This window comes from Dromiciops gliroides, chromosome 2 (assembly GCF_019393635.1).
Source record: "Dromiciops gliroides isolate mDroGli1 chromosome 2, mDroGli1.pri, whole genome shotgun sequence".
In the NCBI taxonomy this organism is placed as follows: Eukaryota; Metazoa; Chordata; class Mammalia; order Microbiotheria; family Microbiotheriidae; genus Dromiciops; species Dromiciops gliroides.
Window position 1 is genome coordinate 484,226,283 of NC_057862.1, and position 17,567 is coordinate 484,243,849.

At 35.5% G+C, this 17,567-nt stretch overlaps 1 protein-coding gene across 2 annotated transcripts in view; it reads right to left on the reverse strand.

Annotated features, from left to right (window-relative positions):
- HEATR5B (HEAT repeat containing 5B) overlaps window positions 1-17,567 on the reverse strand; it is a 132,339-nt gene that overhangs the window by 12,295 nt on the left and 102,477 nt on the right. For both annotated transcript variants that reach the window (XM_043982842.1, XM_043982841.1), the window contains 2 exons: window positions 9,494-9,718; window positions 959-1,110 (listed from right to left, as the gene is read on the reverse strand). In XM_043982842.1, coding sequence (XP_043838777.1) covers window positions 959-1,110; window positions 9,494-9,718 — 377 coding nt within the window. The remainder of the gene's footprint in view (window positions 1-958; window positions 1,111-9,493; window positions 9,719-17,567) is intronic.

The window sequence follows — 17,567 nt, forward strand, 5'->3', positions numbered from 1 at the left end:
TTTTGTGTCTCTTGTTAAAAATCTCTTTCCAAGTTTGTCCTCCAAAACTTTCTTTCCAATTCTTTCCTTTAGCACTATCATTTCACTTATAACACCATTTCTTATTTTTTTTTAATCTTGCTTCATTCTGATTTTGTGACCAAGCTGTAGTTTTTCCTGAAAGCTTTTGCTTGAAGTATTTTGGAATTATTCTTCTCTTCTAGGTTTGTGTCTTAGGCAACCCTGGCATCATAAGAGCTTTTTAAAATTTTACTCATTTTTCTAGACTTGCTTCCCGGATTGGAATATTCTATTCTAGGTTTTGCACACATCTAGCAATGTATTCACCTAGTATAGATAGTCCTGGATCTTTTATCTGGTATCCTGATGCAGAGGTCAAAGCAACAAATCTTTGGCCCTGTTCTACTCCTATGATCTGTCTCTGATATCCTTTTTCTAGTTTAAAGTAACAGCTCAAAAGACATTTTATGTCTTCAAGATCTCCTCTTTAAGTTAGAAGGACAGTGCTATGCACCCTACGTAGGGGCTGTGTCAGAGATTCCCCTCTCTGGGTTCAGAGACAGACCTGCAGCCCTATTCTGCTTCCAAGATGTGGCTCCATGATCCCAGTTCACCTTTGCTCCAACAGTTCCTGTCCTTTTCACTTGCTTTTGGGGTGAATTTGTGAATTTGTGCTAGAAAGATACACTGTTGAATTAACTGAGCTATACTATTTCCTCTTACACCACACCATTTTGGCTGGGTTTATATCCAGCTAAGTTTATATCTATTTCTTATTTTTACTTTCTCTTTCTAAAATTCATATAGTGTGATATTCATACCAATTTGCATTACATCTATAAGTTTGAATATCATTTATTATTCAGTTTGAGTTCTTGAATTTTGCAAATAAATGTACTGTAAATTATCCATGATAAATTAGCACCGAATTTCATGAAAAATATTCAATATAACTTACCCATGGATCACAAGAATTCAGTGCATTTTTAAATCTGTTCATGCAGCCATTCTGTAAGGACTGGACTCCAATTATTTCAGTACTGGCAGACCACAGGAAGAGTGCAATAGCGGTAAGCATGCTTACTTCATCAGGAATAGGCATTGAATCTTCTGAAAAATGGAGAAAAAAGGAAAGTAGTGACCTTCTGTATTTTCTTTGAAATTGAAATAGTGAATGAATCCTTCCACAAATATCTATTATAACAGTGCATGCCTCAAAGTAACAATTAATATAAATAACCATAAGTGGAGCAGCTATCCTGCTACACAAGAGAACACATGGGGATTCTTTGGATATCATAGCACAGATCTTTTTTGTGTCATGGACATCTTTAAGCATCTGCTGGACTGCTTCTTCTTTTTTTTTTTTTTAAAGGTTTTTAAGGGTTTATTGAAAGATAGAAAGAGAAAGATTGAGAACAGAATTCCAACAGCCTGGCATTCCTATCTTTCCTCAAATTTCCTGTGAAGTCCTCTGCCGTCACCACCACCATCAAATCAGGAACCCCAAAAGAGACAGAGCTCTCCACACCAGCCCTCTTTCCTCCTTCTTGTCCCCTCCCAGAAAATAGGAGGCTCCTCAAGTTGATTGGCTAGTAGCCTTGCTAGACAGCACCCATGAGCAAACGTCACTTCCTGACACCAAGGAAAAGCCACATGGTCTTGCCCTCTGAGGCATTCTCCTCATGGTGGAGCTTTCCTATAGTAAGTCTCCAGTAGATGGCATCATTCCAATCATTACAAGTTTCTGAGGCCAGACCTGAACTCAGGTCCTCCTGAATCCAAGGCCAGTGCTCCATCCACTGCACCATCCAGCTGCCCCCTCTTTTTTTTTTTTTAAATAAGCAATAGTATTTTTTTTTAGTTTTCAACATTCATTTTTGTAAGATTGTGAGTTCCAAATTTTTCTCCCTCTTTTCCTCCCTTCCCTCCCCCCTCACCAAGATAGCAAGCAATCTGATATAGGTGATATATGTAAAATCCTGTTAAACAAATTTCCACATTAGTCATGTTGTGAAAGAATAATCAGAACAAATGGGAGAAAGAAAAACCAAGAACAAAAGTGAAAACAGTATGCTTCAATCTGCATTCAGACTCCATAGTTCTTTTTCTGGATGTGGAGAGCATTTTACATCATGAGTCTTTTAGAATTGTCTTAGGTATTGCTGAGAAGAGCTAAATCTATCATAGTGGATCATTGCACAATGTTGCTGTAACTGTGTACAATGGTTCTCTTGGTTCTGCTCACTTCAACCAGCATCAGTTCATGTAAGTCTTTCCAGGTTTTTCTGAAATCTGCCTGTTCATAATTTCTTATAGCACAATAGCATTCCATTACATTCATATACCACAACTTGTTCAGCCATTCCCTAATTAATAGGCATCCCTTCCATTTCTAATTCTTTGCTACCACAAAAAGAGCTACTATAAATATTTTTGTATATTTGGGTCCTTTTCCCTTTTTAATGATCTCTTTGGAATTCAGACCTAGTAGTGGTATTGCTGGGTCAAAGGGTATGTACAGTCCCATAGCCCTTTGGGCATGGTTCCAAATCACTCTCTAGAATGGTTAGATCAGTTCACAACTCCTCCAACAGTGCATTAATGTTCCAATTTCCCCACACTTTAGGACATGGGTATTTCTGAGGATGTTTAGTGATTTTTCTAGCAACACCTGTACAGTAGCTATCATTGAGTTCCCAATAAATTATTAGTAGGTGAATTATAACTGCCATAAGAATCTGGTTCTGAATAATATAGGTTGAGATTTTATAAAGAGGAAGGAGAGAGAGAAGTGGAGGGATGTATAAAGATAAAGGTGATGGGGCAGCTAGGTGGTGCAGTGGACAAAACACTGACCCTGGACTCAGGAGAACCTGAGCTCAAATGCAGCCTCAGACACCTGACACTTACTAGCTGTGTGACCCTGGGCAAGTCACTCAACCCCATTGCCCTTTGTGGTGATGCTTGGGCAGCTTCCAGGCCTGTGCTCTCTATAAAGTTCAGTCTCGGATACTTGGAGATGAAGGCAGGGGTGTCTGGGTGACTGAACAAAAAAAGCTTGAATATGACGATTCATGAGGGAGGGGGTGGAGGTGGGAAGAAAATGAGAGGACTGGAAAGATGAAGCATCATGTTATGTGAACTCATGGAGTTCTGACTAGAGACATCTTCAGTCCTGAGCTTTTTTTAGGGTCAAGAGTAGACTTTATTTTGCCATAGAAAATAGCTGTGTGACCCTGGGCAAGTCACTTAACCCCCATTGCCCTCCCGTGCTGTCTCCCCTCCTTCAGTCCCTGCCGTGGGGCCTGGACTGCTTCTTAGAACAATGTTAGAAATGCTAAATTTCAACAAGAGGTTAGTAAAAATAAAGATGTAATTTTCCCCCCAACCACGTTCATGGCTAAGAAGCCCTGCCATATACTTTGCTAACTTTTTTTCTGTATTCCTGTTTACTATACTGTAATTATTTTGATGATGTAAGAGATACTGTAATATCATAGATAGAACACAGGAATTCAGCTAAGGATCTTAGTTTAAATCCCATCTCAGATATTTACTTGTTGTTTAATTATGGACATGTCACAACCTCTTAAGAGTTTCTGTTTCCTCACATGTATAAAATAGGTTTAATAACAACTCATACTAATTATCTGACAAGGTTGTTGTGAAAAAAGACATTGCAAACAAAATATGACATAAATATAAATTATTATATTAATACTAAAATAAAACTCATCAACACTACTAAAAAGACCTAAATACAAATTCTGCTAACTAAAATGCAAACCTAAAAGATAATAAGATTTGAATACAGAGCATAACTGATGAGAATAGAACCAAAGAAAAGCTATATAATTCATCTGCATTCTACAATTTACTAAAGATTAAATGTAAGCTTCTTGAAACAAAAACATTTCTGCAATTAATTATTCTAGCTGATTTCAAAAGTCAGAGAAATCTAGGAGCAATATCATATATTTTTTTTACTCTGCATTGAAATACTGCATACTTCCATAGTGTGCACCGCCCCCCCCCCTCCCCCAAGGAACCTGGTACACTCTATTTAATTATAAACACACTTGAAAATGTAGTTTGGGTAGAGCCAAGATGGCGGAGGAAAGGCTGTAAGTATTCAGAGCTCCTGACACAATCACTCCAAAAAAATTCAAATAATGCCGTAAGACAATTCCTGGAGCAGCAGAACCCACAAAAGGATGGGCTGAGACCATTTTCCAGCCAAAGATGGCTTAGAAGTTCAGCAGGAGGGATCTTCTGTACCAAGGTGGAAGTGGAGCCCAACCCTGTGGTCGCACTGACACAAATCTAGCCCCAGGCAGGTTGTACCAGAGAAATTTACCCCTGAAGCCTTTGAATTGGCTGAAGCGCCAAAGTCTTCTCCAACTAAGCTCATGGTCTGGTGAGAGGACTGAGCAGTTGGCTGAGGGGAGATTACAGGGGTCTCTGCTGGAGCTGAGGCAGAATTCATTAGTTTTACCCCAGCTGCTGGGAGCCAGGAACCAATCTTGAGAGGTGGGCCTAGGTGGGGGAGGGGGACAGGCTTGCCCGAGCTTTCAAACCAGCAAAATAAAAATTTTGTTTCGAGTGAAGAACCTGCCACTCCTTAAATCCTACCACCGTGGACCCCCTGAAGCTTAGGACAATGTGGCCTGGAAGCAGTGTCCCACTTTAAGAAGGAGTTAAAAGTCAAGTAATAAATTAGCAAGATGAGCAGACAGAAAAAATGTGAACCATAGAAAGTTTCTTTAGTGACAAGAAAGCTCAAGGGACCCCTTCAGAAGAGGATAGCAATGTCAGGGCTCCTACATCCAAAGCTTCCAAGAAAATATGAATTGGTCTCAGGCCACAGAGGTCCTCAAAAATTACTTTGAAGATAAAGTAAGAGAAGTAGAGGAAAAAATGAGAGTGATGCAGGAAAGTCATGAGAAAAATGTCAATAGCTTGAAAAGCCAAATAGAAAAGGTCTCTGAAGAAAATAATTGCCTAAGAATTAGGATTGAACAAATGAAAGCTAGTGACTTTATAATAAATCAAGACACAATAAAGCAAATCCAAATAAATAAAAAAATAGAGAGCAATGTGAAATACCTTCTGACCTGGAAAATAGATACAGGAGAGATAATTTGAAAATTACTGGACTGCCTGAAAACCATGATCAAAAAAAGAGCTTAGACATCATCTTCCATGAGATTGTAAGGGAAAATTGTCCTGATATTCTAGAAACAGAAGATAAAATAGAAATTGAAAGAACCCACTGATCACTTCCTGAAAGAAATCCCAAAATGAAAACTTCTAGGAATATTATAGCCAAATTCCAGAGCTCCCAGGTCAAGGAGAAAATATTGCAAGCAACTAGAAAGAAACAATTCAAGTACTGTGGAGCCATGGTCAGCATACCACAGTATCTAGCAGCTTCTACATTAAAGGATTAGAGGGCATGGAATATGATATTCTGGAGGGCAAAGGAACTGGAATTACAACCAAGAATCACCTACCCAGCAAAACTGAGTATAATCTTTCAGGGGGAAAAAAGGGAATTCAATGAAAAATGAAAAAGAGGACTTTGTGAGGAAAAGACCTGAACTGAATGAGAGAATGGACTTTCAAATACAAGACCCTAGAGAAGCATAAAAAGATAAACAGGAAAAAGAAATCATGAGGGATGTTAAAAGGTGAAACTGTTTACATTCCTACATGGGAAGATGATATGTCTAACTCATAAGAATTTTCTATTAGGCCAGATGATAGGAATAAATTTAGACAGAGGCCACAGGTGGGAATTGATTATGAAGGGATGATATCTGTAAAGCATTTCTTTTGTTTATCTTTTTTTTGGGGGGGCAGTTAGGGTTGGGTAGCATGCCTGGGGACATGGAGTTGATGAATGTCTTGTGTCTGAGGCTAGATTTGGGCTTGGGTCCTCCTGGGTCCAGGGCAAATGCTTTGTCTACTGTGTCACTTAGCTGCCCCATGATGACATCTTCAGAGTAAAATTGAAGAGGGAGAGGATTGCACTGGGGGAGGGGGAGAGGTAGAGTGGGGTGAAATCTCATATGAAAGAAGCAGGAAAGGGCTTATGGAGTGGGGGGAGAGATGGGGGAATGGGGCAGTGAATGAGCCTTACACTCATCAGAATTGGCTTAAGGAGGGAATAACATACACACTCAATTGGGTAGAGTAATTGATCTAACCCTGCAGGAAAGTAGGAGGGGAAGGGGATAAGGAAGGAGGGGTGAAAGAATGGAGGGTAGAGTCGGGGAGGGGGCAGTCAGAAGCAAAACACTTTTGAGGAAGGATAGGGTAAATGATAGAAAATAGAATAAATATCATAGGGAGGGAATGGAATGGAGGAAACAGTTAACAACAGTAACTATGAAAAAAAATTTTGAAGCAGAGGCAAGAGTAATGTAAGATGATGATTACAATAAGGATTGATGATGATTGGAGGAAGATGAGGATTGATTGATGATGAGGACTGATTGATGATGAGGACTGATTGATGATGAGGAGTGAATGGTAAAGATGAGGATATATATAAATATATAAATATAAATGTTATCTATTACTGTTGTTGCAATAATCAACCTCATGGGTTTATTGTAAGGAAATCTCTCTTTAAAGAAAACGATGAGTAAGATGCTATCAGAAAGGCCTGGAAGGACCTGCATGACCTGATGCAAAGTGAAATGTACTGTATACAAAATAACAGCAATATTGTGAGATCATCTGCTGTTAATGTCTTGGTTATTTTTAGCAATGCAAGGATCCAAGACAACTCTGAAGGTCTTATGAAAAATGCAATATATCTACAGAGAGAGAACTGATGGTATCTGAATACATATTGAAGCAGAATGTTTTTTGTTAGTTCCTTTATCTGAAGTTTTGTTTTTGTCCATTTTCTTTCACAACGTGGCTAATGTGGAAATGTTTTGCATGACTGCTCATGTATAGCTTATATTGAATTGTGTGAGTTCTTGGGGGTGGGGTAGTGAGGGAGGAAGAGAATTTGGATCACAGAGTTTTTAAAAAAATTGATATCAAAATTTGTATTTTACATGTAATTTGGGAAAATAAAATTCTAAATATAGAAGAAAAAAAAGAAAATGTAGTTTGTAAAAAATTTCAGGTGGCTCTTAATATCTGACATTTTGGGTTATTGCCTTTCAAACATTTGATCAAATGATATGAATTAATTTTATTAGGTAGAATGAAAATAAGCACATTAATAACACACTCAATAAAAATGGCTTCATGATTCCAATACTCAAATGAATATGATCTCATCAAAGTGGTTATTCTCCCCAAGAATTAAGATCACAAACAATCCAATGATCTGTTGTTCAATCTATGCCAAATTAAAAAATTTCAAGAAATAATATAAAAATAAATGTATCCTTCATTTAATGTAAAATCAATATAGAATTAATAACTGAATCAATTACAAAGCAAATTTATTTTGCAAAGAACATACCAACAACATAATTGAGAAGATCTGGAGTCCCTAGGCACCCCTTTATGCTTTCTACTTTGTCCCTACATTGACATCACCAGTCAGATTGGCCAACTATTTTTATACAGATAGCTAAACTATGGTAACTACTTCATATAATAATTAGCATTTTGTCATGAATAAGAACCCCACCAATTTTGTTATGGTAGACTTTCTAATGAGGATACCAACCACTAAAAATAATCAAATAAACCGTTATGGTGGGAGAAGCAAAGACGTATTGGCTCAAACTATTTGCTGATGTATAGAAAGAGACCAGTAATCCCCAATAGTGGGAAATTTACATAAAATGATGAAAAATTTGGTTAATCTGCTAAATTTTAAGGGACTGAGATTATAGTAGGAACAATGAGGCAAATTTAAACTGATCATATTACTGTACCATATTCTAATTTTTACCTTTAGTATTTTGTTTGTAACTTACTTTGAATATAGATCCATATTATTGTTAATTTTAAGAATAAATTTATCAGACATTAACATTTTCCTCTAAGTATGTAATTTTAAAAACTTTGTTTTAGTTAACAGTAAATTTACTAGAATGTTAAAATTATGTAAGCATTTTATTCATAATTCAGATCATTTAAAATCCTTTAACAGCTAAATATCCCAAAATTATTCATTTTCTTGTTGATGGAGTAACTAACTTATTCCCCCTCAAAATAAAGTCTAACTTAAATTGACAAAAACAAAAGAAAGGAAGAAAAACAAGAAAACAATGCCCACAAATTTTTATATGCATAAATGTCAATTTCTCTTATTTTCAGATTTTTAAATAATGTTATATTCTTAGGAGCAATTTTTATTACATCTGAGGGTTGCCTTCCCCTCTACCCTCAGTGTAATATTTCTTCATTTAGTGGAAAAATAGAACTTTCATAATGGATTGTCACCTATCCTACAAATTAATGATTAATTGCATATATAGTAGTGGCCCTTCTTCCTGTTTGAAAATTTGAATGTATCTCTTAGAAAGATCTAATGGAGATCAATGTCTTAAGAGAGTCTTCTAGACAGAAGTGTCAAATTAACAGCCTGCAATACTCCAGAGTGTGGCCTGACTCAGATTAAAATTTTATTCAGAATTGAGCCACATTAAGATATAACTGAGAAATATTTAACAAAATAAAGTAAAATATAATCAAATATAGATAATATTACTTTTGGTTTTTTTGGTAAGGCAATTGGGGTTAAGTGACTTGCCCAGGGTCACACAGCTAGTAAGTATCAAGTGTCTGAGGCCAGATTTTGATTCAGGAGGACCTGAGTTCAAATCCAGCCTCAGACACTTAACACTTACTAGCTGTGTGACCCTGGGCAAGTCACTTAACCCCAATTGCCTCACTAAAAAAACTCAAACAAACAAAACTAAGTCAAGATGTGGCCCACAGGAATACTTATGTATAGTTTAGTGGGTACTGTTTCTATTTGAATTTGATATTATTATTTTAGAGTACTGCACAAGCAACTTCATAAGAATAAATTTTCTTATCAAAGTATTGGGGTTATCTTAATAATGATATCTAAAAGAATTGCTAATTATTAACAATCCAGTATCACAGGTATTAGAAAACAATCTTTATGTTCTTTAATCAACATTGCTGAACTATGTTCCTAAGTCAAGACAATCATATCCTCTTTTTTAATAATTAATATTGCCCTCGAATCATTTATTTTGTAAAATCGACATTCTGAACAAAGAACATCAACTATGAATGGAATATATGACATAAACCATTATGATATCTCAACTATGCTCAGTCTGTTAAAAATAAAAAGTATGATATTATTTAGGAATTTTCTACTATTTTGCTTCATTTTATTGTAAACAATAAAATCTATAACTTAGAAAGAGAATGGTAAAAATTTAATTCAAAAAAATCAAACACACTCATTCACAGGAATGAATTAATAAATTTATAGACTTGACAGACATGTTATATATTACTCTGATTAGGTTACCTGGTTGAGAATACTCCAGGATACATGCAAGAGTACTACGAATTAGATCAGTCCACTGCTTTTGAGTTTCATCAGTCTTGGCCATTGAAAGAGTCACAATATTTTTAATTCCTTGTAGAGCTGCACTGACTGGGAGGGGTACTTGATTATCCCCAGACTTTATTGCTGTGTCTTTCAATATTCTTGCAATCAGAAACAGAATTGTGGGTAATATTGTCATGCATCCTGAAACAGAAACAAAGAATGACCTGATGATTACTTCCTTGCAATTTATCTTTTTAATAGATCAATCATTTATTAAACTCTCATCATACTATATCCCAGGCATTTTTCAAAATGATTTATTTTACTTGGTTCTTATTAAAAATTTACTACATTATTATTATTGTATAACCTTGAGTGTAAAGTGGTAGATAACAGAGTGACACTGAATAGCAAAGAAAGAAGCAGGATTAGTATTTTTTCTTCTACTTCATCCTGTTCTGTAGGTTTTATTACTTACAGTATTTTTCTTCCTTAATACTCTTTGATCTCTGGTTCTTAAATGCACCTGACCTTTTACATCATGAAAATGACAGAAGAAAAAATAAAACAAAATAGGGAAGCCAAGGCAGCCATGTCCTTTGGAACACTCCTCAATGATTTAAACAACCTTTAAACAACTATGTGTGGGGCAGCTAGGTGGCGCAGTGGTTAGAGTACCAGCCCTGGAGTCAGGAGTACCTGAGTTCAAATCTGGCCTCAGACACTTAACATTTACTAGCTGTGTGACCCTGGGCAAGTCACTTAACCCCAATTGCCTCACTAAAAAAACCCCAAAAAACAAAAAAACAACTATGTGAATTATTCAGTGTCCTAAGGTCAGCTTCTAAGAGCTTAGAAAGGACAGAAAAGTGCAGTTATAGAAAGCAATAATAATAGGATCATCTGACTGAAAAAACATTAAATTACATCTGACCCAATACACAGACAAGAGAGGAAACCCTCCTATTGTACCTCTTACATATGATTATCCAGCTTCCATTTAACACTTTTAGTGACAGAAAACCTTTTATTTTGTGAAGTAGTTCATTTGGACATGTTACAAAGTCCTTCCTTATATTGAGTCAAAATTCTCATAAATGTAATTTCTTAGACTGGCTCTCTGGACCTGCAAAGAATACGTCCACTCCTATGTAACAGTCTTTTAAATATTTGAAACTAGCCATTATAATCCCCTGAAGTCTTCATTTATCCAAACAAACCAGAATGGTATAAGTGTACAGCTAGATGAGACTTTGAGAATCATCCAGTCTAGTATTATTCCTGTACCTAAACAGGAATCCTCTTTATAATATCATCTATTAATAATAATACAGTGTCTGAACTGATGATGAGTGAGATGAGAACAGAAGAACTTGTACACAGTATCATCTACATCATGTGTTGATCAACTGTGATAGACTAGATTCTTCTCACCAATACAACGGTACAAGAAAATTCCAAAGGACACATGATGGAAAAGGCTCTCCAAATACAGAAAAAGAAAAAAAAAAGGGGGACTGTGGAATATGGATGCTGATTGGATCATGCTATTTCTTTTGTTTTTGGTGCTGTTGTTTTTCTTTTTAGAGGTTTTTCCTTTTTGCTCTGATTTTTCTCGTATAACATGACTAATGCAGAAATGTGTTTGATGTTATTGTATATATATAACCTATATCAGATTACCTGCTGTCTAGGGGAGGGGGGGAGAAAAATTTGAAATTGGAAATCTTATATAAACAAATGCTGAAAACTATTTCTATATATAACTGGAAAATAATAAAATACTTTTATTTAAAAACAAAACAAAAAACCAAAAACAAAATAATAATAATGTAGTGTGTAATTTTTTTCAATTGTTTCTTATATTACATCATTTCCAGATGCTTCATTCTTTTCATCTAGGAGTACTGAAATTTATTAGTGTACTGAAAAGGTATTATTCTAGTTGTTGTCTGCAAGGGCAAAATCACAACAGGACAAATTATATTTCTAGATATGTCACAGAATAACAGAATCACACAATTTCTGAGTCTGAAGTAAAGTCAGAGGCTGTTTCACCATCTGTGCTTCTATTCATCAGTTTCTTTTAAAGCAACTATGCTATTAACTAACTTCAGATTATCTCCACAGTTCAATACTGGGCCTTCTTCTCATCATTTCCTATAATACCTAACTTAGTGATCTCCTCAGCTCCCATAAATTCAATTATCAGCTAAATGCAAATGATTCCTAAATCCATATATCCAGCTCTAGTCTCTTTTAAGTTTTATCCTGCATAGGGGTAGGCTGGAGCCAGGTCATACCAGCTTCTAAGAACTGACTTAAATTTTTAGTGTGAACATTTATATCTCAGAAATCAGCAAATGGTACAAACAGGGACTTGGTTTATTGTCAAGAATTAAGAAACTGAGAAAATGCTAATTATGCTGATTAAACATAAAAATGTATTGTAAGTACTTTTCTTCTTTTCTTGGAGAGTTAGTTGTTTCAAAACATCATTGGTCCTACATCACCATTCTGCCTTGAGACATCTTGAACTGCATGTTTCATAAGTATCTTTTTTTTTTTTGAGGCAATTGGGGTTAAGTGACTTGCCCAAGGTCACACAGCTAGTAAGTGTTAAGTGTCTGAGGCTGGATTTGAACCCAGGTACTCCTGAATCCAGGGCCAGTGCTTTATCCACTGCGCCATCTAGCTGCCCCCTTCATAAGTATCTTAAACATAATATGTATTATTAATGAGGGCACAACAATCCTCCCAATGCTTCTACAATTTGCCCATAAGATATCATTTGAAACTTTGTCAAATACATTGAAGAAATCCAAACATTATGTCTATGGCATGGCCCTGCTCTTTTAAACTATAGTAATAAGTCTATTTTTTAAAAATTAGGTTAGGGGACAGCTAGGTGGAGCAGTGGATAAAGCACAGTCCCTGGATTCAGAAGGACCTGAGTTCAAATCCGGCCTCAGACACTTGATGTTTACTAGTTTTGTGTCCCTGGGCAAGTCACTTAACCCTCATTGCCCTGCCAAAAAAAAAACCCAAAACAAACCTAAAAATGAGGTTAATTTGACTTATACCATGGTGGTTAAGAGATTTCCTTTCTTTAATAAATACCCACAAACCATCAACTTAAAAATCTGTTCTAGAATCATGAAGCAAATGAAGAGAGAGTGAAGAAGGGAATAAGCATTTATATAGTACCTACTCTATTCCAGGTTTGTGCTAAGCATTTTAAAAAATAGTATCTCATTTGAGTCTAACAATAATCCTGAGAGGCAAGTACTATTATTCCCCCCCTCCCCATTTGAGGAAACTGAGGCAAAGAGATGTTAAGTTTCTTGCTTGGAGGGACAAGGCTGGAAAGTGTATGGAACCAAATTTGAACTCAAGCTTTCCTAATTCCAGATCCAGTGGTCAATCCAGTGTGGCACCTAGTTACCTCTAAAAAGAAACCAACCTTACTATTTCTAATAGCTTCCAGTCCTTTAACCCCATTTTTGAAATTCATGGCATTTATCCATCTTTGGATTTCTAACCACTCCTCCTTTCTCCATTTCTCAAAGATTATTGAACACTGGTTTTACAATCACCTTTATAAGACCTTCAATACCCTAACCCTTACTTGTTCTGAGCTTGGGAATTTGAGCTAATTTAAAGAGTTAGATATTAATTTCCTGATCTTGGGTTTCAATTCCTTCTTCACATGGTTTGATATAGCCTTTCTAGTTTGAAATCATTCTCCAGCATGCGATTTAAGTATAGGAAATAGAGAATTTGAGCTGCTAAGCCACGAACATATCCCTTTTTTGTTTTTATTCTGAACATAGGTTTAAAAAAAGTTTTGTTGTATAACAATTTTTTTCTGTAAGCTTCAACTCATTCTGGGTTTTAGCTAATAATAACAATTATGATGATGATGCCTAAGTTTATATAGTGTCTACTATAGGCTGGGCACTGTGCTAAGAACTTTATAAACATTAACTCATCTTCACGACAACCTTGGGATGTAGATGCTTTTATTATCTTCATTTTACAGCTGAGGAAACTGAGGCAAATGAAGGTTACTCTGACTTGCCCATGGTCACACAGCTGGTGTCAGGTGAGATTTGTTGTTTTTTTTTTAAAAATCAATTAATTAACTACTTGATTTAAATGCAATAAACATTTTTATTTATAGTTTGGGGTTCCAATTTTTATCCTTCCTTCCCTCCTTCCCCTCCCCCCTCCAAGGCAGCAAGCAATCAGATATGGGTCATACATGTATGAGTATGCAAAACATTACCATATTTGTCATTTTGTAAAAGAAAACTTAATTTTAAAAAATGAAAGAGTGAAAAATAGCATGCTACAGTCTGTTCCATCAATATCAGTTCTTTCTTTGGAGGTGGATAGTATGCTTCATCAAGAGTCCTTTGGAGACAAACGCAGGAACTATATGAACACAATTACAAAACACTTTTCACACAAATAAAATCAGATCTAAATAATTGGAAAAATATCAATTGCTCATAGATAGGCCAATAAAAATGCAATTCTACCTAAATTAATTTATTTATTCAGTGCCATACCAATCAGACTACCTAAAAATTATTTTATAGAGCTAGAAAAAATAATAGTAAAATTCATCTGGTAGAACAAAAGGTCAAAAATATCAAGGGAACTAATAAAAAAATGCACAGGAAGGTGGGCTAGCTATACCAAATCTGAAGCTTTACTACAAAGTGGCAGTCATCAAAACTATTTTGTACTGGCTAAGAAATAGAGTGGTGGATCAACGGAATAGGTTAGACACAGGAGACACAGTAGTAAATGACTTTAGTACTGTACTGTTTGATAAACCCAAAGACTCCAGCTTCTGGGATAGGAACTCAGTATTTGACAAAAACTGCTGGGAAAACTGGAAGATAATATGGCAGAAACTAGGCATGGGCCAACATCTTATACCTTATACTAAAATAAGGTCAAAATGGGTACATGATTCAGACATAAAAGGTGATACCATAGGTAAATTAGGAGAGGAAAGAATAGTTTACCTCTCAGATTTATGGAAAGGAGAACATTTTATGACCAAACAAGAGACAGAGAATATTATTAAATGCAAAATGGATGATTTTGATTTCATTAAATTTAAAAGGTTTTGTACAAACAGAAGCAATGCATTCAAAATTAGAAGGGAGGCAGAAAGCTGGGAAACAATTTTTATGGCCAGTATTTCTGATAAAGGCCTCATTTCTAAAATATATTGGTAACTAAATCAAATTTATAAGAATCCAAGTCATTCCCCAATTGAGAAATGGTCAAAGGAAATGAACAGGTAGTTTTCTGGTGAAGAAATCAAAGTTATCTATTGCCATGTGAAAAAATGATTCAAATCACTATTGATTAGAGAAATGCAAATTAAAACAATTCTGAGGTACCACCTGACACCTATCAGATTGGCTAATGTGGCAACAAAAAGAAAATAATAAATGTTGGAGAAGCTGTGGAAAAATTGGAACACTAATGCATTGTTGGTGGAGCTGTGAACTGATCTAACCATTCTGGAGAGCAATTTGGAACTATGCCCAAAGGGCTATAAAACTGTGTATACCCTTTGACCCAGAAATACCACTATTAGGTCTTTTTCCCAAAGAAATCATAAAAAAGAGAAAAGGACCCACATGTACAAAAAATACTTATAGCTGCTCTTTTTGTGGTGGCAAGGAATTGGAAATTGAGGAGATGCCCATCAATTGCGGAATGGCTGAACAAGTTGTAGTATGTGAATGGAATGGAATACTATTGTGCTGTAAGAAACAATGAGCAGGAGGAATTCAGAGAAACCTGAATGGACTTACATGAACTGATGATGCTGAGTGAGATGAGCAGAACCAGGAGAACATTGTACACAGTATCAACAACACTGTGTGTTGATCAACTGTGATAGTCTTGACGCTTCTCAGCAATACAATGGTCCAAGATAGTTCCAAAGGACTCATGATAGAAAATGCTCTCCAAATCCAGAAAAAAAGAACTGTGGAATCTAGATGCAGATTGAACCATACTATTTCTACTTTTTTTGTTTTTCTTTTTTGAGGTCTTTCTCTTTTTCTCTGATTCTTCTTTCACAGCATGACTAATTCAGAAATATGTTTAATGTGATTGTACATATATAACCTATATCAGATTGTTTGCTGTCTTGGGGAGGGGGGAAGAAAAGGAGGAAGGGAGAAAAATTTGAAACTAGAAGTCTTATAAAAACAAATGTTGAAAACTATCTCTACATGTAACTGGAGAATAAAATACTTTTATGATAAAAAAGAATCCTTTGGGACTGTCTTAGATCACTGTATTGTTGGGAATGCTTAAGTCATTTACAATTCTTCATCAAACAGTATTGCTGTCTCTGTACGCAATGTTCTCTTGGTTTTGCTCACTTCACTATACATCATTTTATATATGTCTTTCTGAAGTATTCCTGCTTGTCATTTCTTATAGCACAATAATATTCCATCACCATCATATACCACAGTTTGTTTAGCCATTCCCCAATTGATGGGCATTCCTTTGATTTCCAGTTCTTAGCACCACAAAAAGAGTTGCCATAAATATTTTTGTACAAATAGATCTTTTTCTCTTACTGGGAATATCTTTGGGATATGTCTTTTGGGCATAGTTCCAAATTTCTCTCCCGAATGGTTGGATCTTTTCACAACTCCACCAACAGTGGATTAGCGCCCCAGCTTTCCCACATCCCCTCCAACATCAAATATTTTCCGGTTTTGTTATATTTGCCACTCTGATAGGTGATACCTCAGAGTTGTTTTAATTTGCATTTCTCTGATCAATAGTGATGTAGAGCATTTTTTCATATGATTATAGATAGCTTTGATTTCTTTGTCTGAAAACTGCCTGTTCATATCCTTTGACCATTTATCAATTGGGGAATGACTTGTATTTTTTTTTAATTAGACTCAGTTCTTTATATATTTGAGAAATAAGGCCTTTAGCAGAGATATTTGTTTCAAAAATTCTTTCCCAGTTTTTTGCTTCCCTTGTAATATTGATTACATTAGTTTTGTTTGTGCAAAACCTTTTAAATTCTATATAATCAAAATGATCTATTTTACATTTTTTGTTTTACTCTCAATTTCTTCTTTGGTCCTAAATTCTTCCTCTGCCCATAAATCTGACAGATAAATGATTCCATACTCTCTTAATCTGCTTATGGTATCCTTTATGTGTAAATCATATACCCAGTTTGATCTTATTTTAGTATATACTGTGAGATGTTGGTCTATACCTAGTTTCTGCCATGGCGTTTTCCACTTTTCTCAGCACTTTTTGTCAAATAATGAGTTATTGTTCCAAAAGCTTGGATCTTTGGGTTTGTCATATACTAGATTACTATAGTCATTTACTATAGTGTAATTTCTATCTATTCTATTCCACTTATCTATCTCTCTATTTCTTAGCCAATATCAGATTGTTTTTAATAATTACTGCTTTATAATATGGTTTGAGATCAGATTGTTTTTAATAATTACTGCTTTATAATACGGTTTGAGATCTGCTACTGCTAGACCACCTTCTTTTGTATTTTTTTTTTCATTGATTCCCATGATATCCTTGTTTTTCCAGATGAATTTTTTTTTGGCTGGGCAATGAGGGTTAAGTGACTTGCCCAGGGTCACACAGCAAGTAAGTGTCAAGTGTCTGAGGCTGGATTTGAACTCAGGTCCTCCTGAATCCAGGGCCGGTGCTTTATCCACTGCAACACCTAGCTGCCCCCTTCAGATGAATTTTGTTATTATTTTTTCTAGCTCTAAAATACTTTTGATAGTTTGATTGGTATAGCACTGAATAAATAAACTTAACTTGTCATTTTTATTATATTGGTTCTGCCTACTCATGAGCAATTATTGTTTTCCTAATTGTTCAGATCTGACTTTATTTCTGTGAAAAGTGTTTTGTAGTTCTGGTCATATAGTTTTCAGGTGAGATTTGAACTCAGGTCTTCTTGACTCCAAGCCCAGCATTCTATAAACTGTGCCACCTAAGTGCC